Genomic DNA, 21,094 nt, shown 5'->3' on the forward strand with positions numbered 1-21,094 from the left:
ACAGTGGATCAGGCATGTATAAATCATGTCTTACTTTTTGTTTCTTCTTCATCACAGGTAATCCTTATGTGTTTGTTGACTCACTTTTATAAATAAGCTGCATATTAGCAGTCAGTTATTTAGGAAGGCTCCTACCTGATGTTGAAAATCACTGCTGAAAACATCACTCAGGGAACCTGGGATGTGACTCACACTTTTTGCTTTCATCCTGTAACATTAGGTTGTCTGAGCTCAAAATCTACCTTATTACTTTATTTGTTTGTTTATTTTTTTTTATGGTGAAAAACTTTATATTTAGATTTATAGCCGGCTGGACTCAGTTTAGATGATCCCAATTTTGTTGGCAACATCCAAAGCATCATAGTCAGGAGCCAGTCGAACATATGCTTTCTTTTCTCCATTAGGCCTGATCAAGGTGTTGACCTTGGCCACATCAATGTCATAGAGCTTCTTCACAGCCTGTTCGATCTGGTGCTTATTGGCCTTGACATCCAGAATGAACACAAGTGTGTTGTTGTCTTCTGTTTTCTTCATGGCTGACTCAGTAGTCGGGGAACTTGATGATGGCATAGTGATAAGCTTGTTTCTCCTGGGGGCACTCTTTTGAGGATATTTGGGCTGCCTTTGGAGACGCAGAGTCTTGAGTCGTCAGAATGTAGGTGACCTAGGGATCTTCTTTTTTTTGTGACTGTGCACGCCTATCAGCACCGCTTTCTTAGCTTTCAAAACCTTTGCTTTGGCTTCGGCTTTGGGAGGGGCAGGGGCTTCCTTCTTTGCCTTTGGCGCCATCATTGTGAAAGGGATTTCTTTTTTTTTTTTTAAGATTTTATTTATTTATTTATGAGAGACACAGAGAGAGAGGCAGAGACATAGGCAGAGAGAGAAGCAGGCTCCATGCAGGGAGCCCGATGTGGGACTCGATCCCGGGACTCCAGGATCACGCCCTGGGCCGAAGGCAGGCACTCAAGCGCTGAGCCACCCAGGTATCGCTGCTTTAATACTTTAGAACATCTTCCTTTTCTCTCCAGAGACTGAGCTTTAGAGAGTGAGACCCAGACAGAAGAAAGACCCTTCTTTCTCTCCTTCAGAAATAGTTGTTCATTTTTATAGAGCTCCAGGTTCCAAGCTGTGCTGCCCAGTGGCTGGCGAGCACGAACATCTGAAAAGCTGCTCAGACTTAGCATGGGTCCCTGTTCCCCTGATTCACTTGTTGCCTAGAAAGTGTAGACAAGTTGTAGTTCTTGCCCATGAGAGGTCCTATGACAGAACTTACATATCATTCTGCTGCCTGAAGTTCTCCCTAGAGCAGGGCAAGGTATAGATAAATAAATACTTAGCAACTTGACTTTTTAGACTTTTATACTTGAAAGTGCCATTTCCTTTGCTAGCAACGACAGTGGGGGTGAGGTTGACCTGACAGCCATGCCACTCCTTCACTGCTCTCCTCCAGCTTGTCCCCAGTCCTGACCCCTCAGCTGACCACAGACAGCCTTATTTGTTTCCTCTTTTGTGGGGAACATCTAGATGCCGGGGGTGGGATCCTTAGGTGCCAGCCCCTTCCAGCCATACACAGTGGTACCTCTTCTTCTGTGTGTGGAGGGAGGAGGTGGCCTTGGCACACTTCCCCTTCTCCCTCTGCCTTTGCTGTCCACCCTCCTTTCCCCTTCAAAACTTGCCTCGGGATCCCTGGGTGGCGCAGCAGTTTAGCGCCTGCCTTTGGCCCAGGGCGCGATCCTGGAGACCCGGGATCGAGTCCCACATTGGGCTCCTGGTGCATGGAGCCTGTTTCTCCCTCTGCCTATGTCTCTGTCTCTCTCTCTCTCTGTGTGACTATCATAAAAAAAAAAAAAAGACTTCAGTGCTTATCACCTGGTCTCTGCAAATTGACTCCCTTTTACAGGCTTCTTTCCCTTTAAACATGCTTGAGTTACATCCTAAAATACATATTCTTTGGTTCTATCTGCCTCTTCTAGCCTTCCTCACATTTCCCTTTGGTGCTGGTGATTATTCCTTTCTTGATGAACTCTCCTTTGGCTTCCATGGCAACATGAATTTCCAGGTTTTCCTGATACCCACGCCCTCCATTCTCCTTTGTGGGTTCCTGGGTCCCCCGCTCCCACCCTAACACTCCTGGTGTTGCCCAGGAGTCTGCTTTCACCATCTATTCCCAGGTCACCTAGCCCCAGGCTTTCAGATGCTGCCTCTGTGCCCTTGGCTGTCCTGTCTCTCTCTGGAGCATTCTTCCTCTGAGTTTCAGGGCCCCTCACTTGGGCTGCCCGGGGGCACCTCTGCCTAGCATCTCTCTCCTACCTTGTGTTGAAGGTATGCAGATCGGAGCTCCTTGTCGTCTTTATGCCTGCTTTTCCCTCTGTTTTGCTCTCAGAAACCAGTAGAACAACTGTTGGCTCAGGCACCTTTGCTGGAAGTTGGGATTCCTCGCCTCGACTGCTTTCTCTGTTTCATTCTTCGCATTTGATCAGGCTCTAGTTTTGCTCTTCTTCACTTTTCTGCATATTTCCTGACCTTATTCCCTTTGTCTATACCATCACTGTGAAGTCTTTGAAGAACCAGATGCAGACATGCTCGAGAGTCAGTGCTCAGTACATACTGAGTACAGAGAAAGATATGGTATAATTCTTGCCTCTTGAAAAGCAGACATCCATGAGTGGTTAGATTTGGAGCAGAATCTAAATCTCTCTGGTGCTGGCATGGCATATGGGATGTGGGAGGCCGTGCCAGGCAGAGGGTTGGGAGCTGACTTTTCTAACCAGAAAGGCACAGAGAAAGGAGCTGATAGGGAATTTGAAACCATCAGTTAAAGTAGTACTGAAATGTGACGTAGCAGGAGTGGGAGCTACTATTTTGGTATCTCAGTAAGGTTTGAGTAATGGAGACCAATTTAGATCCACTTAGGCTTAAAAAAAAAAAAAAGACATTTATTCTAAAGCTAAAGGGATATTTTTCAGAACCCACTGGCAAGTATGAGAGTAGAACGAGCTAAAAACCTTAGGATCCTTTTTTTTTTTTTTTTTAATTTTTTTTTTAATTTTTATTTATTTATGATAGTCACGGAGAGAGAGAGAGGCAGAGACATAGGCAGAGACATAGGCAGAGACATAGGCAGAGGGAGAATGCGCCCTGGGCCAAAGGCAGGCGTCAAACCGCTGCGCCACCCAGGGATCCCAAACCTTAGGATCCTTTCCTTTCATCTTGCCTCTACACATCTCTGATCTTATTAGGTAGACTACTGCTCTTTGGTTCACCTGGCAGGTGCAGGGCCCTAGTGTTTATGAGCACGTGTGTTGCCAGGCCAGCCACTTACAGGAGGTGACTCAGTCAGGTGGCTGATTGGCTCAGCTGGTCACTCTTCATCAAACTGTTGCCAGCGCAAGGCTGGGGCACACAGGATCTGGAATACAAATAGAGTCACCAGGAGCCCTCTTCTGTGTGTCTGAGGATGGAGAGAGGCAGGTCCCAGAGAAGGGGGAGTCGCTGAAAGCTGGGAAGAAATCTCTGGGAGGTTTTTCCCAGAGATGCAAATGACTCCTATTAGAGATATCAGCCACAGCCCATGCCATCTGTAGCCATACACTTGCCTCCATACTGTTCCCCTCTTGTTTGGTGTGTCAGTTTATTCATTCCCAAACAAGGAATTCCTTTGAAATAGTACCACATCTTATGTACTTCTGCACCATAGGCTACATGCATTTTATTGGTGTGTCATAGAATTTTCCACAATGGTATTTTTCTTTAGGTTCTGACCTTGTGGGTACTGCATAGCACCATAGGTTTGTGTTTTTTGTTTTTGTTTTTGTTTTTGTTTATTGCACCATAGGTTTTTTTGAAGAGGCTTTATTGCAGTGATGAGAAACAGAGTGGTCTGCAGTTGAGTGTTTTAACTGACTTTATCTCTGTCATACCCAGGCTCAAAGCTGAAGGAGATCTTTGACAAGATCCACAGCCTGCTCTCTGGAAAACCCGTTCAATGTGGTGGGCATTCTGTGTCAGTCACCCTGAACCCACAGGGCCTGGACTTTGTCCAGTACAAGCTGGCAGAGAAATTTGTGGTGAGAAACGTTTTCAGGTATGGGGAGAGGCTGGTATGCAGCCTTTAAGCTCCTCTCCATAGTAACTAAAATGGTGATGTTTCTGCCCCCCAGAAACAAGGAGAGGAGGAGGTGGCCTCTCACCATGAAGCAGCATTCCCCATAGCGGTTGTGGCATCCGGAATCTGGGAGCTGCATCCCAGAGTGGGCGACCTCATCCTTGCTCACCTCCACAGGAAGTGTCCCTACTCCGTTCCCTTCTACCCAGCTTTCAAGGAGGGAATGGCATTGGAAGACTATCAAAGGTGAGGTCATTTTTCTCCTCACTCACTCTCCTCAGGAGCTGGATGAATTACAAATAGAACTGGGGTTTGGGGGCATCTGGGTGGTACAGTTGGTTAAGCATCTGATTTTTGGTTTTGCCTCAGGTCATGAACTCACAGTTGTGGGATTGAGCCCTGCGTTGGGCTCTACACTGGGCACCGAGTCTGCTTGAGGTTCTCTCCCTCTCCCCTCCCTCTTGCTTGAACATTATTCTCTCTCTGTTTCTCTCTCTAAAATAAATAAATAAATAATCTTAAGGGGGGGAGGAGAACTGGGGTTCATTCTCTCTCCTTTCACAGCTCCTCATGTACCTGGAATGTTCTGTCAGAGAATCTAATGTCTTTCATGCAAACTCGCTGCTTTGGGAATTTGTGGATTCAGGTGCAATAATCAATATCATTTAGGGAAAAAAATATATATATCATTTAGGGAAAAAAATACTGGATTTAGAATCCAGGAGTTTTAGGATTTTGCCCTGCTTCATCATTTAATGATTTGTAAAGTGGGTCAATCACTTAAGCTCTTTGAGCATCATTTTCCTTGTTTGCCAATGCGGGTAATGATATCCATCAGTCCTGTAAGTTTGGGGTACCTGGCTGGCTCCATCAGTAGAGTGTACGACTCTTGATTTTGGGATTGGGAGCTTGAGCCCCATATTGGTACAGAGATTGCTTAAAAATAAAATATTTAAGAAAAAAATCCTTTTGATGGGTGCCTCAGTGGCTCAGTTGGTTAAACATCTGCCTTCAGCTCAGGTCATGATCTCAGGGTCCTGGGATCAAATCCTTCACCAGGCTTCCTGCTCAGCAGGGAATCTGCTTCTCTCTTTCCTTCTGCCCCTCCCACTGCTCATTTTTTTTCTTTCTCTCTTGAGTAAATAAACAAAATCTTTTTTAAAAAGTCCTATGAAAAAAATAAAAAATTAAAAAATTAAAAAATAAAAAGTCCTATGAGTTTACCTTGCAGGGCCTACGTGATGCACAGATGTGATAGTTGATTTGTGTACCTTGTAAGTAAACTATTGTGCAGAGATAATGATAATGTAATCATGTAGTAAGAATAATGCTAAAAAGGGGCGCTTGGCTGGCTCAGTCGATAGAGCATGTGACTCTTCATCTTAGGGTTGTGAGTTTGAGCCCTACATTGGGCCTAGAGCTTACTTTTTTTTTTTTTTCAATTAGCAATAATCGTACCTCGGATAAACCTCATTGGCTATGATACTGCCACTGCATAAACCTACTTTTTTTTTTTTTAAGATTTTATTTATTTATTCATGAGAGACACAGAGAGAGAGGCAGAGACAGGCAGAGGGAGAAGCAGGCTCCACACAGGAAGCCCAATGTGGGACTCGATCCCAGGACTCCAGGATCACGACCTGAGCCAGAAGGCAGATGCTCAACCACTGAGCCACCCAGGTGTCCCTAGAGCCTACTTTATTTTTATTTTATTTTATTTTTTAAAGATTTTATTCATTTATTAATGAGAGACACACACACACACAGAGAGGCAGAGACACAGGCAGAGGGAGAAGCAGGCTCCACACAGGGAGCCTGATGTGGGACCTGATCTTGGGTCTCCAGGATCATGCCCTGGACCGAAGGCAGGTGCCAAACTGCTGAGCCACCCAGGGATCCCTAGAGCTTACTTTAAAAAGAAAAAATAGAGACGTGTGGTTGGCTCAGTCGGTAGATTATGCAACTCTCAATCATGAGGTGTGGTGAGTTCAAGCCCCATATTGGGCATGGAGCCTACTTTATAAAAATAATAATAATGCTAAATGTAATAGTACTAGATTGTTCCTTTTAGCCATAAAAAGTCAGTGATTTGTTATGCTCACTTTGGCCTTGTCACATTGAATTTTTCTTCCCACACAGGATGCTTGGCTACCAAGTGAAGGACTCCAAAGTGGAACAGCAGGACAACTTTCTAAAACGCATGTCTGGGATGATCCGACTCTATGCTGCCATTATCCAGCTTCGATGGCCATATGGAAGCCGACAAGAGGTAGTAGAAAAGACCTGCTATCAATAGTGAGAGGTCGGACCATATTTGTGTATCCTGTCCATGAGAACTATTGCCCTTCTTGCTGCCGGGGCAGTCATTACATGAAAACTTAGTGTGTATTACTGTTTTGTAGGTGTGCTTTAGAGTAGTTGATGTTGAGTATTAGGAAACTTTTGGACCAGCAGAGCTATTTGTTCAGGGATTGACCCAGTTGAGCCTTTATTATTATTATTTTGAGCCACTGGGTGGCTCAGTGGTTGAGCGTCTGCCTTTGGCTCAGGGTGTGATCCCAAAGCCCTGGGATCAAGTCCCACATCGGGCTTCCTGCATGGAGCCTGCTTCTCCCTCTGTCTATGTCTTTGCCCTTCTCTCTCTATCGTAAATAAATAAATACAATCTTTTAAAAAAATTATTATTTAAAAAAATTTTTACTTTTTAAAAAGATTGTATTTATTTATTCACGAGAGACACAGAGAGAGAGGCAGAGACATAGGCAGAAAGAGAAGCAGGCTCCCCATGGGGAGCCTGATGCTAGACTCGATCCCAGGACCCCGGGATCACAACCTGAGCCAAAAGTAGACACTCAACCACTGAGCCACCCAGGTCCCCTCAGTTGAGTCTTTAAAGAAGTGGGTTTGGGGCACCTGGGGGCTCAGTGGGTTAAGCGTCTCCTTCATCTCATGATCCTAGGTCATGATCCTAGGGTCTTGGGATCGAGCCCCACATTGGGCTCCCTGCTCAGTGGGGAGTCTGCTGCTTCCTCTACCTCTCCCTCCCTGCTCATGCTCTCTCTCTCAAATAAGTAAAATCTTTTAAAAAAAAGAAAAAAGAAGTGTGTTTGTAAGAGGGTTTACCAGATGACAGTCTGTTGAGAACCAGTCATTAAAAGTAGAAGATTCTATTAGAAGAGTGATCTAGGGATCCCTGGGTGGCGCAGCGGTTTGGCGCCTGCCTTTGGCCCAGGGCGCGATCCTGGAGACCCGGGATCGAATCCCACGTCGGGCTCCCGGTGCATGGAGCCTGCTTCTCCCTCTGCCTGTGTCTCTGCCTCTCTCTATTTCTCTGTGACTATCATAAATAAATAAAAATTAAAAAAAAAAAAAAGAAGAGTGATCTAAATGATACATTATTATTATTATTATTATTTAAGTTCTGGGCCCAGAATGGGGCTCATGACCCTGAGATCAAGAGTCTTATGCTCCATTGATTGAGCCAGCCAGGTGCCCCAACTCAGTGTCATTTTAGACCTGGTTGGTGCCTCCTGTCACAGATGAGCAGATGGAGTCTCAGTAAGCTATGGTGACACACAGTCAGTAACAAAGCCACCAGCCCAGTGCTTTTCACAAAGGATACAGATTGGAGACATGGAGAAATTAACCTAAAGAGGAGACCTAAAGAGAAGGGATTGTAAGTTGATTGAATCCAAATTTTTATCATGTACCTGCTATGTTCCAGGTTCTATGCTAAAGTACCTAGAATAATAAATAAAATGTCTATATGGGTAACTGATAGAATCCCTGAAACCGAAATTGCCAGATGTCGACTAGGGGTTCCTACAAAGAATGTGTGGGTTCCATCATGTTGGGACATTTGAAGACAGGATTTGTTCATCTTGTGATGTTTCTCTTTCTCCCCTGTGGTATGTGCTTGATTTCGATGATCTAGGAGTTCATGTCACTTAGTAATGGCTGGAGATTAACTTTGGGGGTTTAGATCCCTAGATCCAATGAGATCAAATCATGACCAAGTGTCTCCCCTCCCAGATTCATCCTCATGGCTTAAGTCATGGTTGGCGCTGGTTGGCACAAATCTTAAACATGGAGCCCCTGTCAGATGTGACAGCCACCCTCCTCTTTGACTTCTTGGAGGTAAGTAATGCAGTTATCACACGAGACAGTGGTTGAAGCAGCCTTTGGCCATGGTGTGACCTGAATCAGGAAGCAATATAGAGACAGGCTGATGGTGAACAGCATTAAGATTCAGTGTCACACATTTTTTTTCCCCAAATGCTAAAGACACACCTAGCTTTTGGTTTTTCTTCCCACTGTGCCTTCCTTCTCTGTGTGCTTGTCTTCTCATTGTAACAAAGAAAAAAACCGTACATACCAGCACAAGCAAAAAGGGACGTTTGTTTTAGGGATAGAGAAGTGACTCCCAGAACCAAAGGCAGGATGTGTAGTTGACTCTCATGTGGGCCTGGAATCAGGAACTAGAATGTTACCAGGCACCAAGAGTCTCTCTGGGGCCACATAGTCCTTCCTGTGCCCTTCCTGCAGGGCTGCCTCATTCTTGCTCCATAGGCCAGCTTTCTCTGGTTCTCTGTGCACAGTGGAGCAGATAGCCATCCTGGGCTATAGCCCTCTGCCTCAGTGTGGTTGCCCAGTGTAGTGGGACTACCGTCCCATCTTTGTGATCCCTCATACCTGAGCAAATATGATCAGCCAGCTTGGGTCAGGTTTCTCCCTTATCCAGAAGATTCCTTATAGTTCTGTCTGCCTATGAGGGGCCACCACTATAGGAGTGACGGTAAGGGTTTCTGTGGAAAGGAGACATTTCTTAAAAATTAAAGCTCTGGTGCACATACCGTAATAGGTGTGGGCCATTGAGCCTACAATGCCAAACATTTCCATTCATCTTAGAGTTCCTGAAGTCACAGGATGTGAGCAGAGATTATGAATAAATTTGAGAACATGGTGATGTTCTATATGCTCTGCTTACTATGGTTGGGAGGAACACCACTACTTTAGAAAAGTTTCCATTCGGTAGAATCAAAGAATAATAATAAAGTTTGATTCATATTTTCTAGTTTGCTAAAATACTTGGTTTCTTGGTGGTCTGATTTAATGGAGATATTGTCATATACAGAGAAATGCTTCAGAAAAAAGTTGGATCTTTCCATTTATTCCCTTGCTTAGCTATCTAAGTGGTATTGTGGCTGAAATTCTTGGTAGGAGTGAAAAGCAAAGAGCCGATGTGCTTTACAGATTTCTGGCATGAGTATAAATGTGCATCCTCTGCTCTGACCATGCCTGTCCTTCCCTGTAGGTGTGTGGGAATGCCCTCATGAAGCAGTACCAGGTACAGTTCTGGAAGATGATCCTTCTCATCAAAGAAGACTACTTCCCCAGGTATGTGGCTTATTGAATAGACAGCATGGGATTCAGTGGGTGAAACACACAGTGTCAGATGCCCTTGGGTGCAGTTACATGCTGGGTTTGACTCAGCTAAATGCACTTATATCAAGTGTGACATCTCTCATCCTTCTCTTTGATTTTAGAATTGTAGTGAGAGTGTCTTAAATACTATTAGCTAAATGAAAAAGCTAAATTAGGAAGATCCTGGATTCAGATACCCGACATTTAACTATTTTCCAAACTCCCTCAGCTGATCTGGAATGGTGACCACATGCAGTCATGAATTAACCAAGGAGTTAAAACTCCCTTAATAAATCAGTTGGAGAAACTGATTTACAAACAAACCAGTTGGCTTGACCCTGCCATGGTGTTTGCCTTTAGGTGCCCTTCTCATTCCTTTCAGCACACTGGCATTTCAGCCGAGGGAGAGGTTTTAGCAGCACCCATCCTGCCTGCTCGCAAAGACCTTGGAAAGGAATGTCCTCTGTTCTCCTTTATCTCCTGGTTTGAGTAGGCAGCTGAGATCATTTGGACGAATGACAGCATCCTGAGCCCAGAAGTCATCTCTGCGAGTCATTCCACCTATCCCTTCCTCTGGATCAGCAGCGTCCCGAACTCCTCTCCAGGAGGGAGGTAGGAATCACAGTTGTGATTTGTGTGTCTTCTTCCTCTCCCTGCAGGATTGAAGCCATCACAAGCTCAGGACAAATGGGTTCCTTCATACGCCTCAAGCAGTTCTTAGAGGTAAGATGTCCTTAGACCAGCACATGCTGAGTTGTGGTTGACCTCAAGGGTGCCTTTGTCTGACAAGTCGTGGACTTCTGGGCTCAGATTGCATCTCTTCCTCTTGAGTTTGTAATTTGATTTATTTAAGTCATCTCTACCTGATGTGGGGCTCAAACTCCCATCCCTGAGATCAAGAGTCACCTGCTCTTGCAACTGAGCCAGCCAGGTGCCCCTATCTTGACTTTTTTCAATCCTACTTTTTTTGCCTGTGATTTCCCTTTGCTGTCAGGGGTGGCATTTCATCCTCATGCACACCGCCGTCTATGCTGCCAGAGGGGAAGCTGTCCTAGGGGTGAATAAAATATACTTAATGACTGGTGTCACTAATACATGTCTTGCTTGCTGGTGGAGCTGCTTTCTTAGGTCTCCACTCAGGGGAACTGGGACATTTGCTCCCATTTTTCCGTGAGAACAGACTCCACTTATAGCCAGACTCCTTCCCTATTTCCCAGTGCTGGAAACCTCTATAGGGAGGTGAGGTTGACCAGCAGCCTAGAAGTCTGCTGGGCTGGGTCTGCTGGGACAGCCCACTAACTTCCACTTTCCAGGAGCCCAAGTGGGCAGAAGGCAGCTGTGAAGGATGGGACCGGGCTGTGGGAGATGGGGCAGGGGACCCACATCACAGGCAGCATCGCCTCTGTCCACCACTGCAGTTCACATGCAGGCAGAAGTGTCCTGCGTTGCGGTTGGTCCCACTCTTCCCGATGGTAGCCACGGTTCCTATGACTTCAGCTTGCTGTCCCTCAAAGCTTCTTCCAAATGTTAAATGCTGGAAGGAGCATTACCAGAAAATCATTCTTGTTTTCTCCATCTTTCCCTGACTAGAAATGTTTGCAGCGCCAGGAGATTCCTGTCCCCAAGGGCTTTCTGACTTCCTCCTTTTGGCGTTCCTGATGGCACTCCATGGCCCACCATCACCGTGCTGTTTCAGAGGGACAGGAATAAAGCAACTGAAAACAGCTGTGTTTGGGAGAAGTCAGATTTAGAAATGCACCAGTATATGTTTTTATATGTTTGTACCTTGCAACTAGGAGAGGATACTTTTCGGGAGTCCCAGAATCCAGGGGGTCTCTTTGAAGGCCAGATACTCCTTAAGGGGGTCTGCATGGCAGAGTAAATGGCATCAGCTCTTCTCATTTCTGCAAATGTGGTGAGAAGAGTGATTTAGTGTTTGGTCTCATCATTCATTTCCTTTGTGTCTAGTGTCTTTCAGAAAGTACATAGTACCTTAACCATTTCCCTCTGAGCTGAAGTGAGCCCACCACTTGTACTCCATCCTCTCCCTCAGCCCATGCTGCCCCCTGTTCAGAGTACAAGTGTTAATAGTTGAGGCTCAAATCCTTACACGCAAGTCTGGGTTATGGTGGTTTTGCCTTTCTTAGCTTGTGAAGTAATGATAAATTCAGAGGAAATGCCTGATACAGACAAGGATTAAGTCCCAAATTGCATCAGAGATAGTTTAGCATCTGGGACTGGGACTGTTAATACATGTTACGTTGAACAGGAAGCACTGTTGGTCCTATTAATTTGGGATTTGGTCCCTGGATGACTAGGGATGCATGAGCCAAGACAGGTGTGGGGCGGGGGGGGGGGGGTTGTTTATTCTTTAATTTGAATGAAGATGGACTGGAATGGGCTTGCAACATTACACATGAGCCAAGAATCTATATGCAATGATTCAGGGGTTAAAGGTGTTTGGGAGGAATTGGGAACTGCTTTAAAATTGTTGACATGACCTGAGTAAAGAGGGATGATAGATTGGCCTCACTAAAGCCACTATAGAAATTCAGAGCTTGGCTGTTCAGTTAAGAATTGAGATTTGTTTTTGGAAAGGCTCATTGTCTTTTGTACCATAGGCAACAGCCATGGATCTACTCTGTACTACATGTCGTCTGTGGGGTTGTGTTTTGGGCGGGGAGGGCAAGGGTATTCCCCGGTACTATTGAGTGTTTTGAAGTGACACATTCTATGAATTGTTGACTCTGGTGCCAAAAAAAACAAATAATAAAGCATGATTTTTAAAAACTCATTGCTGGTATCTAGTTGGCTGATGTAACCAATTTCCTATACTGTGAACTGTGTACATCACTGGGGTTACAATTGTGTACAAACCTAGCTCTAGAATAGTATGTATTTCTCCCTATTTTGTCTTCTTGACCTTCGCCTTGGGAAAACTTGTTTTTCTGTCATTCCTTTTCTGGAATTAAGTACCAATAACTGACCTTGTTTTATCTAGCAGCAATGGAAAAGGACTGAAGTCTTTTCATATGGATGCAACAGAATGAACTCTGGGGAAGGTGTCAGTAGACTTGTGCAATTCACACTTAGGTTTTGTGGCCTTGGGTAGCTCATTCACCTCCTCTGAGCCTCAGGTGCTTTGTAGCAATGCCTTAGGGCAGAGCTTCCCAGCAGATGTGTCAGCACAGATCCCTTTAGCCTGAGGACCTGCAGAGGCCATAGCCTTCAAGACCGGTTGCCATTTGCACTTCCTCTCTTGCCTGTGCTTTGCACATGCCATCATTTTCTATGTATTATGACCAGGAACAGGTTGGGAAGTCCTGACTTTAGGATGCTGAGTGTTTGGTGCCCAGCCCCACAGTCAGGGTTGACAGATGGAGGCTTTGTGCAGATTTTCAAAAGGCATCCCTTCCGGGGATCCCTCGGTGGCTCAGCGGTTTAATGCCTGCCTTTGGCCCAGGGTGTGATCCTGGAGTCCCTGGATCGAGTTCTGTGTCAGGCTCCCGGCATGGAGCCTGCTTCTCCCTCCTCCTGTCTCTCTCTCCCTCTCTCTCTCTCTCATAAATAAATAAATCTTAAAAAAAAAAAAAAAAAAAGCATCCCTTCCCTCATGATACTGCTGCCATCTGCTGGAATGGAACTATGAAAATCTGTGATCACCTGAGGTGCACAGGGCCTACTGGAGTTTGTAGCTTACATTTGCAGAGCTTTATCTGGGGCACTAAGGCAACCCTGGGATCCCAAAGCGTTTTTTGCTTTATCTGCCGTTTAGATAGTGGTTCTATGTTAGGTTACTTATGAGAAAGTCCCTCCAAGGGGATCCCTGGGTGGCTCAGCGGTTTCGCCCCTGCCTTTGGCCCAGGGCGCAATCCTGGAATCCCGGGATCGAGTCCCGCATCAGGCTCCCGGCATGAAGCCTGCTTCTCCCTCTGCCTGTGTCTCTGCCTCTCTCTCTCTCTATGTCTATCATAAATGAATAAATAAAAATAAATCTTTAAAAAAAAAGAAAGTCCCTCCAAAAATGAAATGCGAAAAATCACTGGACAAACTGATCCCTGAGATCTGTTCAACTTTGAACCACTCCATAAAAAACAGCTCTCCTGATATTTCAGTGTTCTTTCCCTGGACATGTTTCACAGTCTTGCACATGTCACTCGATGCCTAGAATTACTAATAGGTTCTCCAATGGTAAACCAAGAAAAGAGAGCACTGGGGAAACCAGGTTTTTGATACTCACTGATAGTGTTGCCTTGAGAGTTAATGATTGCTGGCTGATAGATAGATGCACCCCTGATGGCTAGCAGCATCAGATTCCTTAAAGTGTAATACTAAGGTCTGCATCCAGTTTTTTTTTATTTTTTTAATATTTATTCATGATAGACATAGAGAGGCAGAGACGCAGGCAGAGGGAGAAGCAGGCTCCATGCCGGGAGCCCGACGCGGGACTCGATCCCGGGACTCCAGGATCGCGCCCTGGGCCAAATGCAGGCGCCAAACCACTGAGCCACCCAGGGATCCCTGCATCCAGTTTTAAATTCAAGTACTCACTTGCCTGCTTGCTTCCTTTCAAGCTTGACCTCATTTCTCAGGCTGAGTGCACATAGTTTTGTTATATCATTGTTATATCATTGTCCTACATCATTTGAAAGTAATGAAAGCAAGTTTGATGATGAGTTGAAAATTCCAGCAGGAGAGAAACCCAAAAATCCCTTGGGTAGAAGAATGCAGTTGTTTTTGGCTACCAAGTGAAGGACTCCAAAGTGGAACAGCAGGACAACTTTCTAAAACGCATGTCTGGGATGATCCGACTCTATGCTGCCATTATCCAGCTTCGATGGCCATATGGAAGCCGACAAGAGGTAGTAGAAAAGACCTGCTATCAATAGTGAGAGGTCGGACCATATTTGTGTATCCTGTCCATGAGAACTATTGCCCTTCTTGCTGCCGGGGCAGTCATTACATGAAAACTTAGTGTGTATTACTGTTTTGTAGGTGTGCTTTAGAGTAGTTGATGTTGAGTATTAGGAAACTTTTGGACCAGCAGAGCTATTTGTTCAGGGATTGACCCAGTTGAGCCTTTATTATTATTATTTTGAGCCACTGGGTGGCTCAGTGGTTGAGCGTCTGCCTTTGGCTCAGGGTGTGATCCCAAAGCCCTGGGATCAAGTCCCACATCGGGCTTCCTGCATGGAGCCTGCTTCTCCCTCTGTCTATGTCTTTGCCCTTCTCTCTCTATCGTAAATAAATAAATACAATCTTTTAAAAAAATTATTATTTAAAAAAATTTTTACTTTTTAAAAAGATTGTATTTATTTATTCACGAGAGACACAGAGAGAGAGGCAGAGACATAGGCAGAAAGAGAAGCAGGCTCCCCATGGGGAGCCTGATGCTAGACTCGATCCCAGGACCCCGGGATCACAACCTGAGCCAAAAGTAGACACTCAACCACTGAGCCACCCAGGTCCCCTCAGTTGAGTCTTTAAAGAAGTGGGTTTGGGGCACCTGGGGGCTCAGTGGGTTAAGCGTCTCCTTCATCTCATGATCCTAGGTCATGATCCTAGGGTCTTGGGATCGAGCCCCACATTGGGCTCCCTGCTCAGTGGGGAGTCTGCTGCTTCCTCTACCTCTCCCTCCCTGCTCATGCTCTCTCTCTCAAATAAGTAAAATCTTTTAAAAAAAAGAAAAAAGAAGTGTGTTTGTAAGAGGGTTTACCAGATGACAGTCTGTTGAGAACCAGTCATTAAAAGTAGAAGATTCTATTAGAAGAGTGATCTAGGGATCCCTGGGTGGCGCAGCGGTTTGGCGCCTGCCTTTGGCCCAGGGCGCGATCCTGGAGACCCGGGATCGAATCCCACGTCGGGCTCCCGGTGCATGGAGCCTGCTTCTCCCTCTGCCTGTGTCTCTGCCTCTCTCTATTTCTCTGTGACTATCATAAATAAATAAAAATTAAAAAAAAAAAAAAGAAGAGTGATCTAAATGATACATTATTATTATTATTATTATTTAAGTTCTGGGCCCAGAATGGGGCTCATGACCCTGAGATCAAGAGTCTTATGCTCCATTGATTGAGCCAGCCAGGTGCCCCAACTCAGTGTCATTTTAGACCTGGTTGGTGCCTCCTGTCACAGATGAGCAGATGGAGTCTCAGTAAGCTATGGTGACACACAGTCAGTAACAAAGCCACCAGCCCAGTGCTTTTCACAAAGGATACAGATTGGAGACATGGAGAAATTAACCTAAAGAGGAGACCTAAAGAGAAGGGATTGTAAGTTGATTGAATCCAAATTTTTATCATGTACCTGCTATGTTCCAGGTTCTATGCTAAAGTACCTAGAATAATAAATAAAATGTCTATATGGGTAACTGATAGAATCCCTGAAACCGAAATTGCCAGATGTCGACTAGGGGTTCCTACAAAGAATGTGTGGGTTCCATCATGTTGGGACATTTGAAGACAGGATTTGTTCATCTTGTGATGTTTCTCTTTCTCCCCTGTGGTATGTGCTTGATTTCGATGATCTAGGAGTTCATGTCACTTAGTAATGGCTGGAGATTAACTTTGGGGGTTTAGATCCCTAGATCCAATGAGATCAAATCATGACCAAGTGTCTCCCCTCCCAGATTCATCCTCATGGCTTAAGTCATGGTTGGCGCTGGTTGGCACAAATCTTAAACATGGAGCCCCTGTCAGATGTGACAGCCACCCTCCTCTTTGACTTCTTGGAGGTAAGTAATGCAGTTATCACACGAGACAGTGGTTGAAGCAGCCTTTGGCCATGGTGTGACCTGAATCAGGAAGCAATATAGAGACAGGCTGATGGTGAACAGCATTAAGATTCAGTGTCACACATTTTTTTTCCCCAAATGCTAAAGACACACCTAGCTTTTGGTTTTTCTTCCCACTGTGCCTTCCTTCTCTGTGTGCTTGTCTTCTCATTGTAACAAAGAAAAAAACCGTACATACCAGCACAAGCAAAAAGGGACGTTTGTTTTAGGGATAGAGAAGTGACTCCCAGAACCAAAGGCAGGATGTGTAGTTGACTCTCATGTGGGCCTGGAATCAGGAACTAGAATGTTACCAGGCACCAAGAGTCTCTCTGGGGCCACATAGTCCTTCCTGTGCCCTTCCTGCAGGGCTGCCTCATTCTTGCTCCATAGGCCAGCTTTCTCTGGTTCTCTGTGCACAGTGGAGCAGATAGCCATCCTGGGCTATAGCCCTCTGCCTCAGTGTGGTTGCCCAGTGTAGTGGGACTACCGTCCCATCTTTGTGATCCCTCATACCTGAGCAAATATGATCAGCCAGCTTGGGTCAGGTTTCTCCCTTATCCAGAAGATTCCTTATAGTTCTGTCTGCCTATGAGGGGCCACCACTATAGGAGTGACGGTAAGGGTTTCTGTGGAAAGGAGACATTTCTTAAAAATTAAAGCTCTGGTGCACATACCGTAATAGGTGTGGGCCATTGAGCCTACAATGCCAAACATTTCCATTCATCTTAGAGTTCCTGAAGTCACAGGATGTGAGCAGAGATTATGAATAAATTTGAGAACATGGTGATGTTCTATATGCTCTGCTTACTATGGTTGGGAGGAACACCACTACTTTAGAAAAGTTTCCATTCGGTAGAATCAAAGAATAATAATAAAGTTTGATTCATATTTTCTAGTTTGCTAAAATACTTGGTTTCTTGGTGGTCTGATTTAATGGAGATATTGTCATATACAGAGAAATGCTTCAGAAAAAAGTTGGATCTTTCCATTTATTCCCTTGCTTAGCTATCTAAGTGGTATTGTGGCTGAAATTCTTGGTAGGAGTGAAAAGCAAAGAGCCGATGTGCTTTACAGATTTCTGGCATGAGTATAAATGTGCATCCTCTGCTCTGACCATGCCTGTCCTTCCCTGTAGGTGTGTGGGAATGCCCTCATGAAGCAGTACCAGGTACAGTTCTGGAAGATGATCCTTCTCATCAAAGAAGACTACTTCCCCAGGTATGTGGCTTATTGAATAGACAGCATGGGATTCAGTGGGTGAAACACACAGTGTCAGATGCCCTTGGGTGCAGTTACATGCTGGGTTTGACTCAGCTAAATGCACTTATATCAAGTGTGACATCTCTCATCCTTCTCTTTGATTTTAGAATTGTAGTGAGAGTGTCTTAAATACTATTAGCTAAATGAAAAAGCTAAATTAGGAAGATCCTGGATTCAGATACCCGACATTTAACTATTTTCCAAACTCCCTCAGCTGATCTGGAATGGTGACCACATGCAGTCATGAATTAACCAAGGAGTTAAAACTCCCTTAATAAATCAGTTGGAGAAACTGATTTACAAACAAACCAGTTGGCTTGACCCTGCCATGGTGTTTGCCTTTAGGTGCCCTTCTCATTCCTTTCAGCACACTGGCATTTCAGCCGAGGGAGAGGTTTTAGCAGCACCCATCCTGCCTGCTCGCAAAGACCTTGGAAAGGAATGTCCTCTGTTCTCCTTTATCTCCTGGTTTGAGTAGGCAGCTGAGATCATTTGGACGAATGACAGCATCCTGAGCCCAGAAGTCATCTCTGCGAGTCATTCCACCTATCCCTTCCTCTGGATCAGCAGCGTCCCGAACTCCTCTCCAGGAGGGAGGTAGGAATCACAGTTGTGATTTGTGTGTCTTCTTCCTCTCCCTGCAGGATTGAAGCCATCACAAGCTCAGGACAAATGGGTTCCTTCATACGCCTCAAGCAGTTCTTAGAGGTAAGATGTCCTTAGACCAGCACATGCTGAGTTGTGGTTGACCTCAAGGGTGCCTTTGTCTGACAAGTCGTGGACTTCTGGGCTCAGATTGCATCTCTTCCTCTTGAGTTTGTAATTTGATTTATTTAAGTCATCTCTACCTGATGTGGGGCTCAAACTCCCATCCCTGAGATCAAGAGTCACCTGCTCTTGCAACTGAGCCAGCCAGGTGCCCCTATCTTGACTTTTTTCAATCCTACTTTTTTTGCCTGTGATTTCCCTTTGCTGTCAGGGGTGGCATTTCATCCTCATGCACACCGCCGTCTATGCTGCCAGAGGGGAAGCTGTCCTAGGGGTGAATAAAATATACTTAATGACTGGTGTCACTAATACATGTCTTGCTTGCTGGTGGAGCTGCTTTCTTAGGTCTCCACTCAGGGGAACTGGGACATTTGCTCCCATTTTTCCGTGAGAACAGACTCCACTTATAGCCAGACTCCTTCCCTATTTCCCAGTGCTGGAAACCTCTATAGGGAGGTGAGGTTGACCAGCAGCCTAGAAGTCTGCTGGGCTGGGTCTGCTAGGACAGCCCACTAACTTCCACTTTCCAGGAGCCCAAGTGGGCAGAAGGCAGCTGTGAAGGATGGGACCGGGCTGTGGGAGATGGGGCAGGGGACCCACATCACAGGCAGCATCGCCTCTGTCCACCACTGCAGTTCACATGCAGGCAGAAGTGTCCTGCGTTGCGGTTGGTCCCACTCTTCCCGATGGTAGCCACGGTTCCTATGACTTCAGCTTGCTGTCCCTCAAAGCTTCTTCCAAATGTTAAATGCTGGAAGGAGCATTACCAGAAAATCATTCTTGTTTTCTCCATCTTTCCCTGACTAGAAATGTTTGCAGCGCCAGGAGATTCCTGTCCCCAAGGGCTTTCTGACTTCCTCCTTTTGGCGTTCCTGATGGCACTCCATGGCCCACCATCACCGTGCTGTTTCAGAGGGACAGGAATAAAGCAACTGAAAACAGCTGTGTTTGGGAGAAGTCAGATTTAGAAATGCACCAGTATATGTTTTTATATGTTTGTACCTTGCAACTAGGAGAGGATACTTTTCGGGAGTCCCAGAATCCAGGGGGTCTCTTTGAAGGCCAGATACTCCTTAAGGGGGTCTGCATGGCAGAGTAAATGGCATCAGCTCTTCTCATTTCTGCAAATGTGGTGAGAAGAGTGATTTAGTGTTTGGTCTCATCATTCATTTCCTTTGTGTCTAGTGTCTTTCAGAAAGTACATAGTACCTTAACCATTTCCCTCTGAGCTGAAGTGAGCCCACCACTTGTACTCCATCCTCTCCCTCAGCCCATGCTGCCCCCTGTTCAGAGTACAAGTGTTAATAGTTGAGGCTCAAATCCTTACACGCAAGTCTGGGTTATGGTGGTTTTGCCTTTCTTAGCTTGTGAAGTAATGATAAATTCAGAGGAAATGCCTGATACAGACAAGGATTAAGTCCCAAATTGCATCAGAGATAGTTTAGCATCTGGGACTGGGACTGTTAATACATGTTACGTTGAACAGGAAGCACTGTTGGTCCTATTAATTTGGGATTTGGTCCCTGGATGACTAGGGATGCATGAGCCAAGACAGGTGTGGGGCGGGGGGGGGGGGTTGTTTATTCTTTAATTTGAATGAAGATGGACTGGAATGGGCTTGCAACATTACACATGAGCCAAGAATCTATATGCAATGATTCAGGGGTTAAAGGTGTTTGGGAGGAATTGGGAACTGCTTTAAAATTGTTGACATGACCTGAGTAAAGAGGGATGATAGATTGGCCTCACTAAAGCCACTATAGAAATTCAGAGCTTGGCTGTTCAGTTAAGAATTGAGATTTGTTTTTGGAAAGGCTCATTGTCTTTTGTACCATAGGCAACAGCCATGGATCTACTCTGTACTACATGTCGTCTGTGGGGTTGTGTTTTGGGCGGGGAGGGCAAGGGTATTCCCCGGTACTATTGAGTGTTTTGAAGTGACACATTCTATGAATTGTTGACTCTGGTGCCAAAAAAAACAAATAATAAAGCATGATTTTTAAAAACTCATTGCTGGTATCTAGTTGGCTGATGTAACCAATTTCCTATACTGTGAACTGTGTACATCACTGGGGTTACAATTGTGTACAAACCTAGCTCTAGAATAGTATGTATTTCTCCCTATTTTGTCTTCTTGACCTTCGCCTTGGGAAAACTTGTTTTTCTGTCATTCCTTTTCTGGAATTAAGTACCAATAACTGACCTTGTTTTATCTAGCAGCAATGGAAAAGGACTGAAGTCTTTTCATATGGATGCAACAGAATGAACTCTGGGGAAGGTGTCAGTAGACTTGTGCAATTCACACTTAGGTTTTGTGGCCTTGGGTAGCTCATTCACCTCCTCTGAGCCTCAGGTGCTTTGTAGCAATGCCTTAGGGCAGAGCTTCCCAGCAGATGTGTCAGCACAGATCCCTTTAGCCTGAGGACCTGCAGAGGCCATAGCCTTCAAGACCGGTTGCCATTTGCACTTCCTCTCTTGCCTGTGCTTTGCACATGCCATCATTTTCTATGTATTATGACCAGGAACAGGTTGGGAAGTCCTGACTTTAGGATGCTGAGTGTTTGGTGCCCAGCCCCACAGTCAGGGTTGACAGATGGAGGCTTTGTGCAGATTTTCAAAAGGCATCCCTTCCGGGGATCCCTCGGTGGCTCAGCGGTTTAATGCCTGCCTTTGGCCCAGGGTGTGATCCTGGAGTCCCTGGATCGAGTTCTGTGTCAGGCTCCCGGCATGGAGCCTGCTTCTCCCTCCTCCTGTCTCTCTCTCCC

At 45.4% G+C, this 21,094-nt stretch overlaps 2 protein-coding genes and 2 pseudogenes across 3 annotated transcripts in view; 2 read left to right on the forward strand and 2 right to left on the reverse strand.

Moving 5' to 3' along the window:
• Positions 1-12,323, forward strand: part of LOC121474121 (nucleoporin GLE1) — a 38,997-nt gene extending 26,674 nt beyond the window's left edge. For both annotated transcript variants that reach the window (XM_041726947.1, XM_041726946.1), the window contains exons 10-16: positions 3,925-4,067; positions 4,161-4,351; positions 6,245-6,374; positions 8,138-8,242; positions 9,420-9,502; positions 10,189-10,252; positions 11,120-12,323. In XM_041726947.1, the coding sequence (XP_041582881.1) occupies positions 3,925-4,067; positions 4,161-4,351; positions 6,245-6,374; positions 8,138-8,242; positions 9,420-9,502; positions 10,189-10,252; positions 11,120-11,188 (785 nt within the window). In that variant the 3' untranslated portion in view covers positions 11,189-12,323. The remainder of the gene's footprint in view (positions 1-3,924; positions 4,068-4,160; positions 4,352-6,244; positions 6,375-8,137; positions 8,243-9,419; positions 9,503-10,188; positions 10,253-11,119) is intronic.
• Positions 322-789, reverse strand: LOC121474122 (annotated as a pseudogene).
• LOC121474402 lies at positions 5,525-5,608 on the reverse strand (annotated as a pseudogene).
• Positions 12,324-14,272: 1,949 nt separating the features above from the next.
• LOC121472659 (nucleoporin GLE1-like) lies at positions 14,273-20,339 on the forward strand. Its single transcript, XM_041723938.1, has 5 exons — positions 14,273-14,391; positions 16,155-16,259; positions 17,437-17,519; positions 18,206-18,269; positions 19,137-20,339. Exons 1-5 carry the CDS (start codon positions 14,323-14,325, stop codon positions 19,203-19,205), a joined length of 390 nt encoding a protein of 129 aa, XP_041579872.1. The 5' UTR covers positions 14,273-14,322; the 3' UTR covers positions 19,206-20,339.
• The last annotated feature ends 755 nt before the right edge of the window (positions 20,340-21,094 follow it).

Source organism: Vulpes lagopus, chromosome 12 (genome assembly GCF_018345385.1).
Source record: "Vulpes lagopus strain Blue_001 chromosome 12, ASM1834538v1, whole genome shotgun sequence".
Classification (NCBI taxonomy): Eukaryota; Metazoa; Chordata; class Mammalia; order Carnivora; family Canidae; genus Vulpes; species Vulpes lagopus.

What these genes read in the sequence shown, in the direction of transcription:
- LOC121472659 (XM_041723938.1), top strand. Translation starts at nt 14,323, where the DNA reads ATGTCTGGGATGATCCGACTCTATGCTGCCATTATCCAGCTTCGATGG. An exon ending in TCCTCTTTGACTTCTTGGAG is followed by an intron (nt 16,260 to 17,436) that starts GTAAGTAATGCA and finishes CCTTCCCTGTAG; the next exon opens with GTGTGTGGGAATGCCCTCAT. An exon ending in AAAGAAGACTACTTCCCCAG is followed by an intron (nt 17,520 to 18,205) that starts GTATGTGGCTTA and finishes CTCTCCCTGCAG; the next exon opens with GATTGAAGCCATCACAAGCT.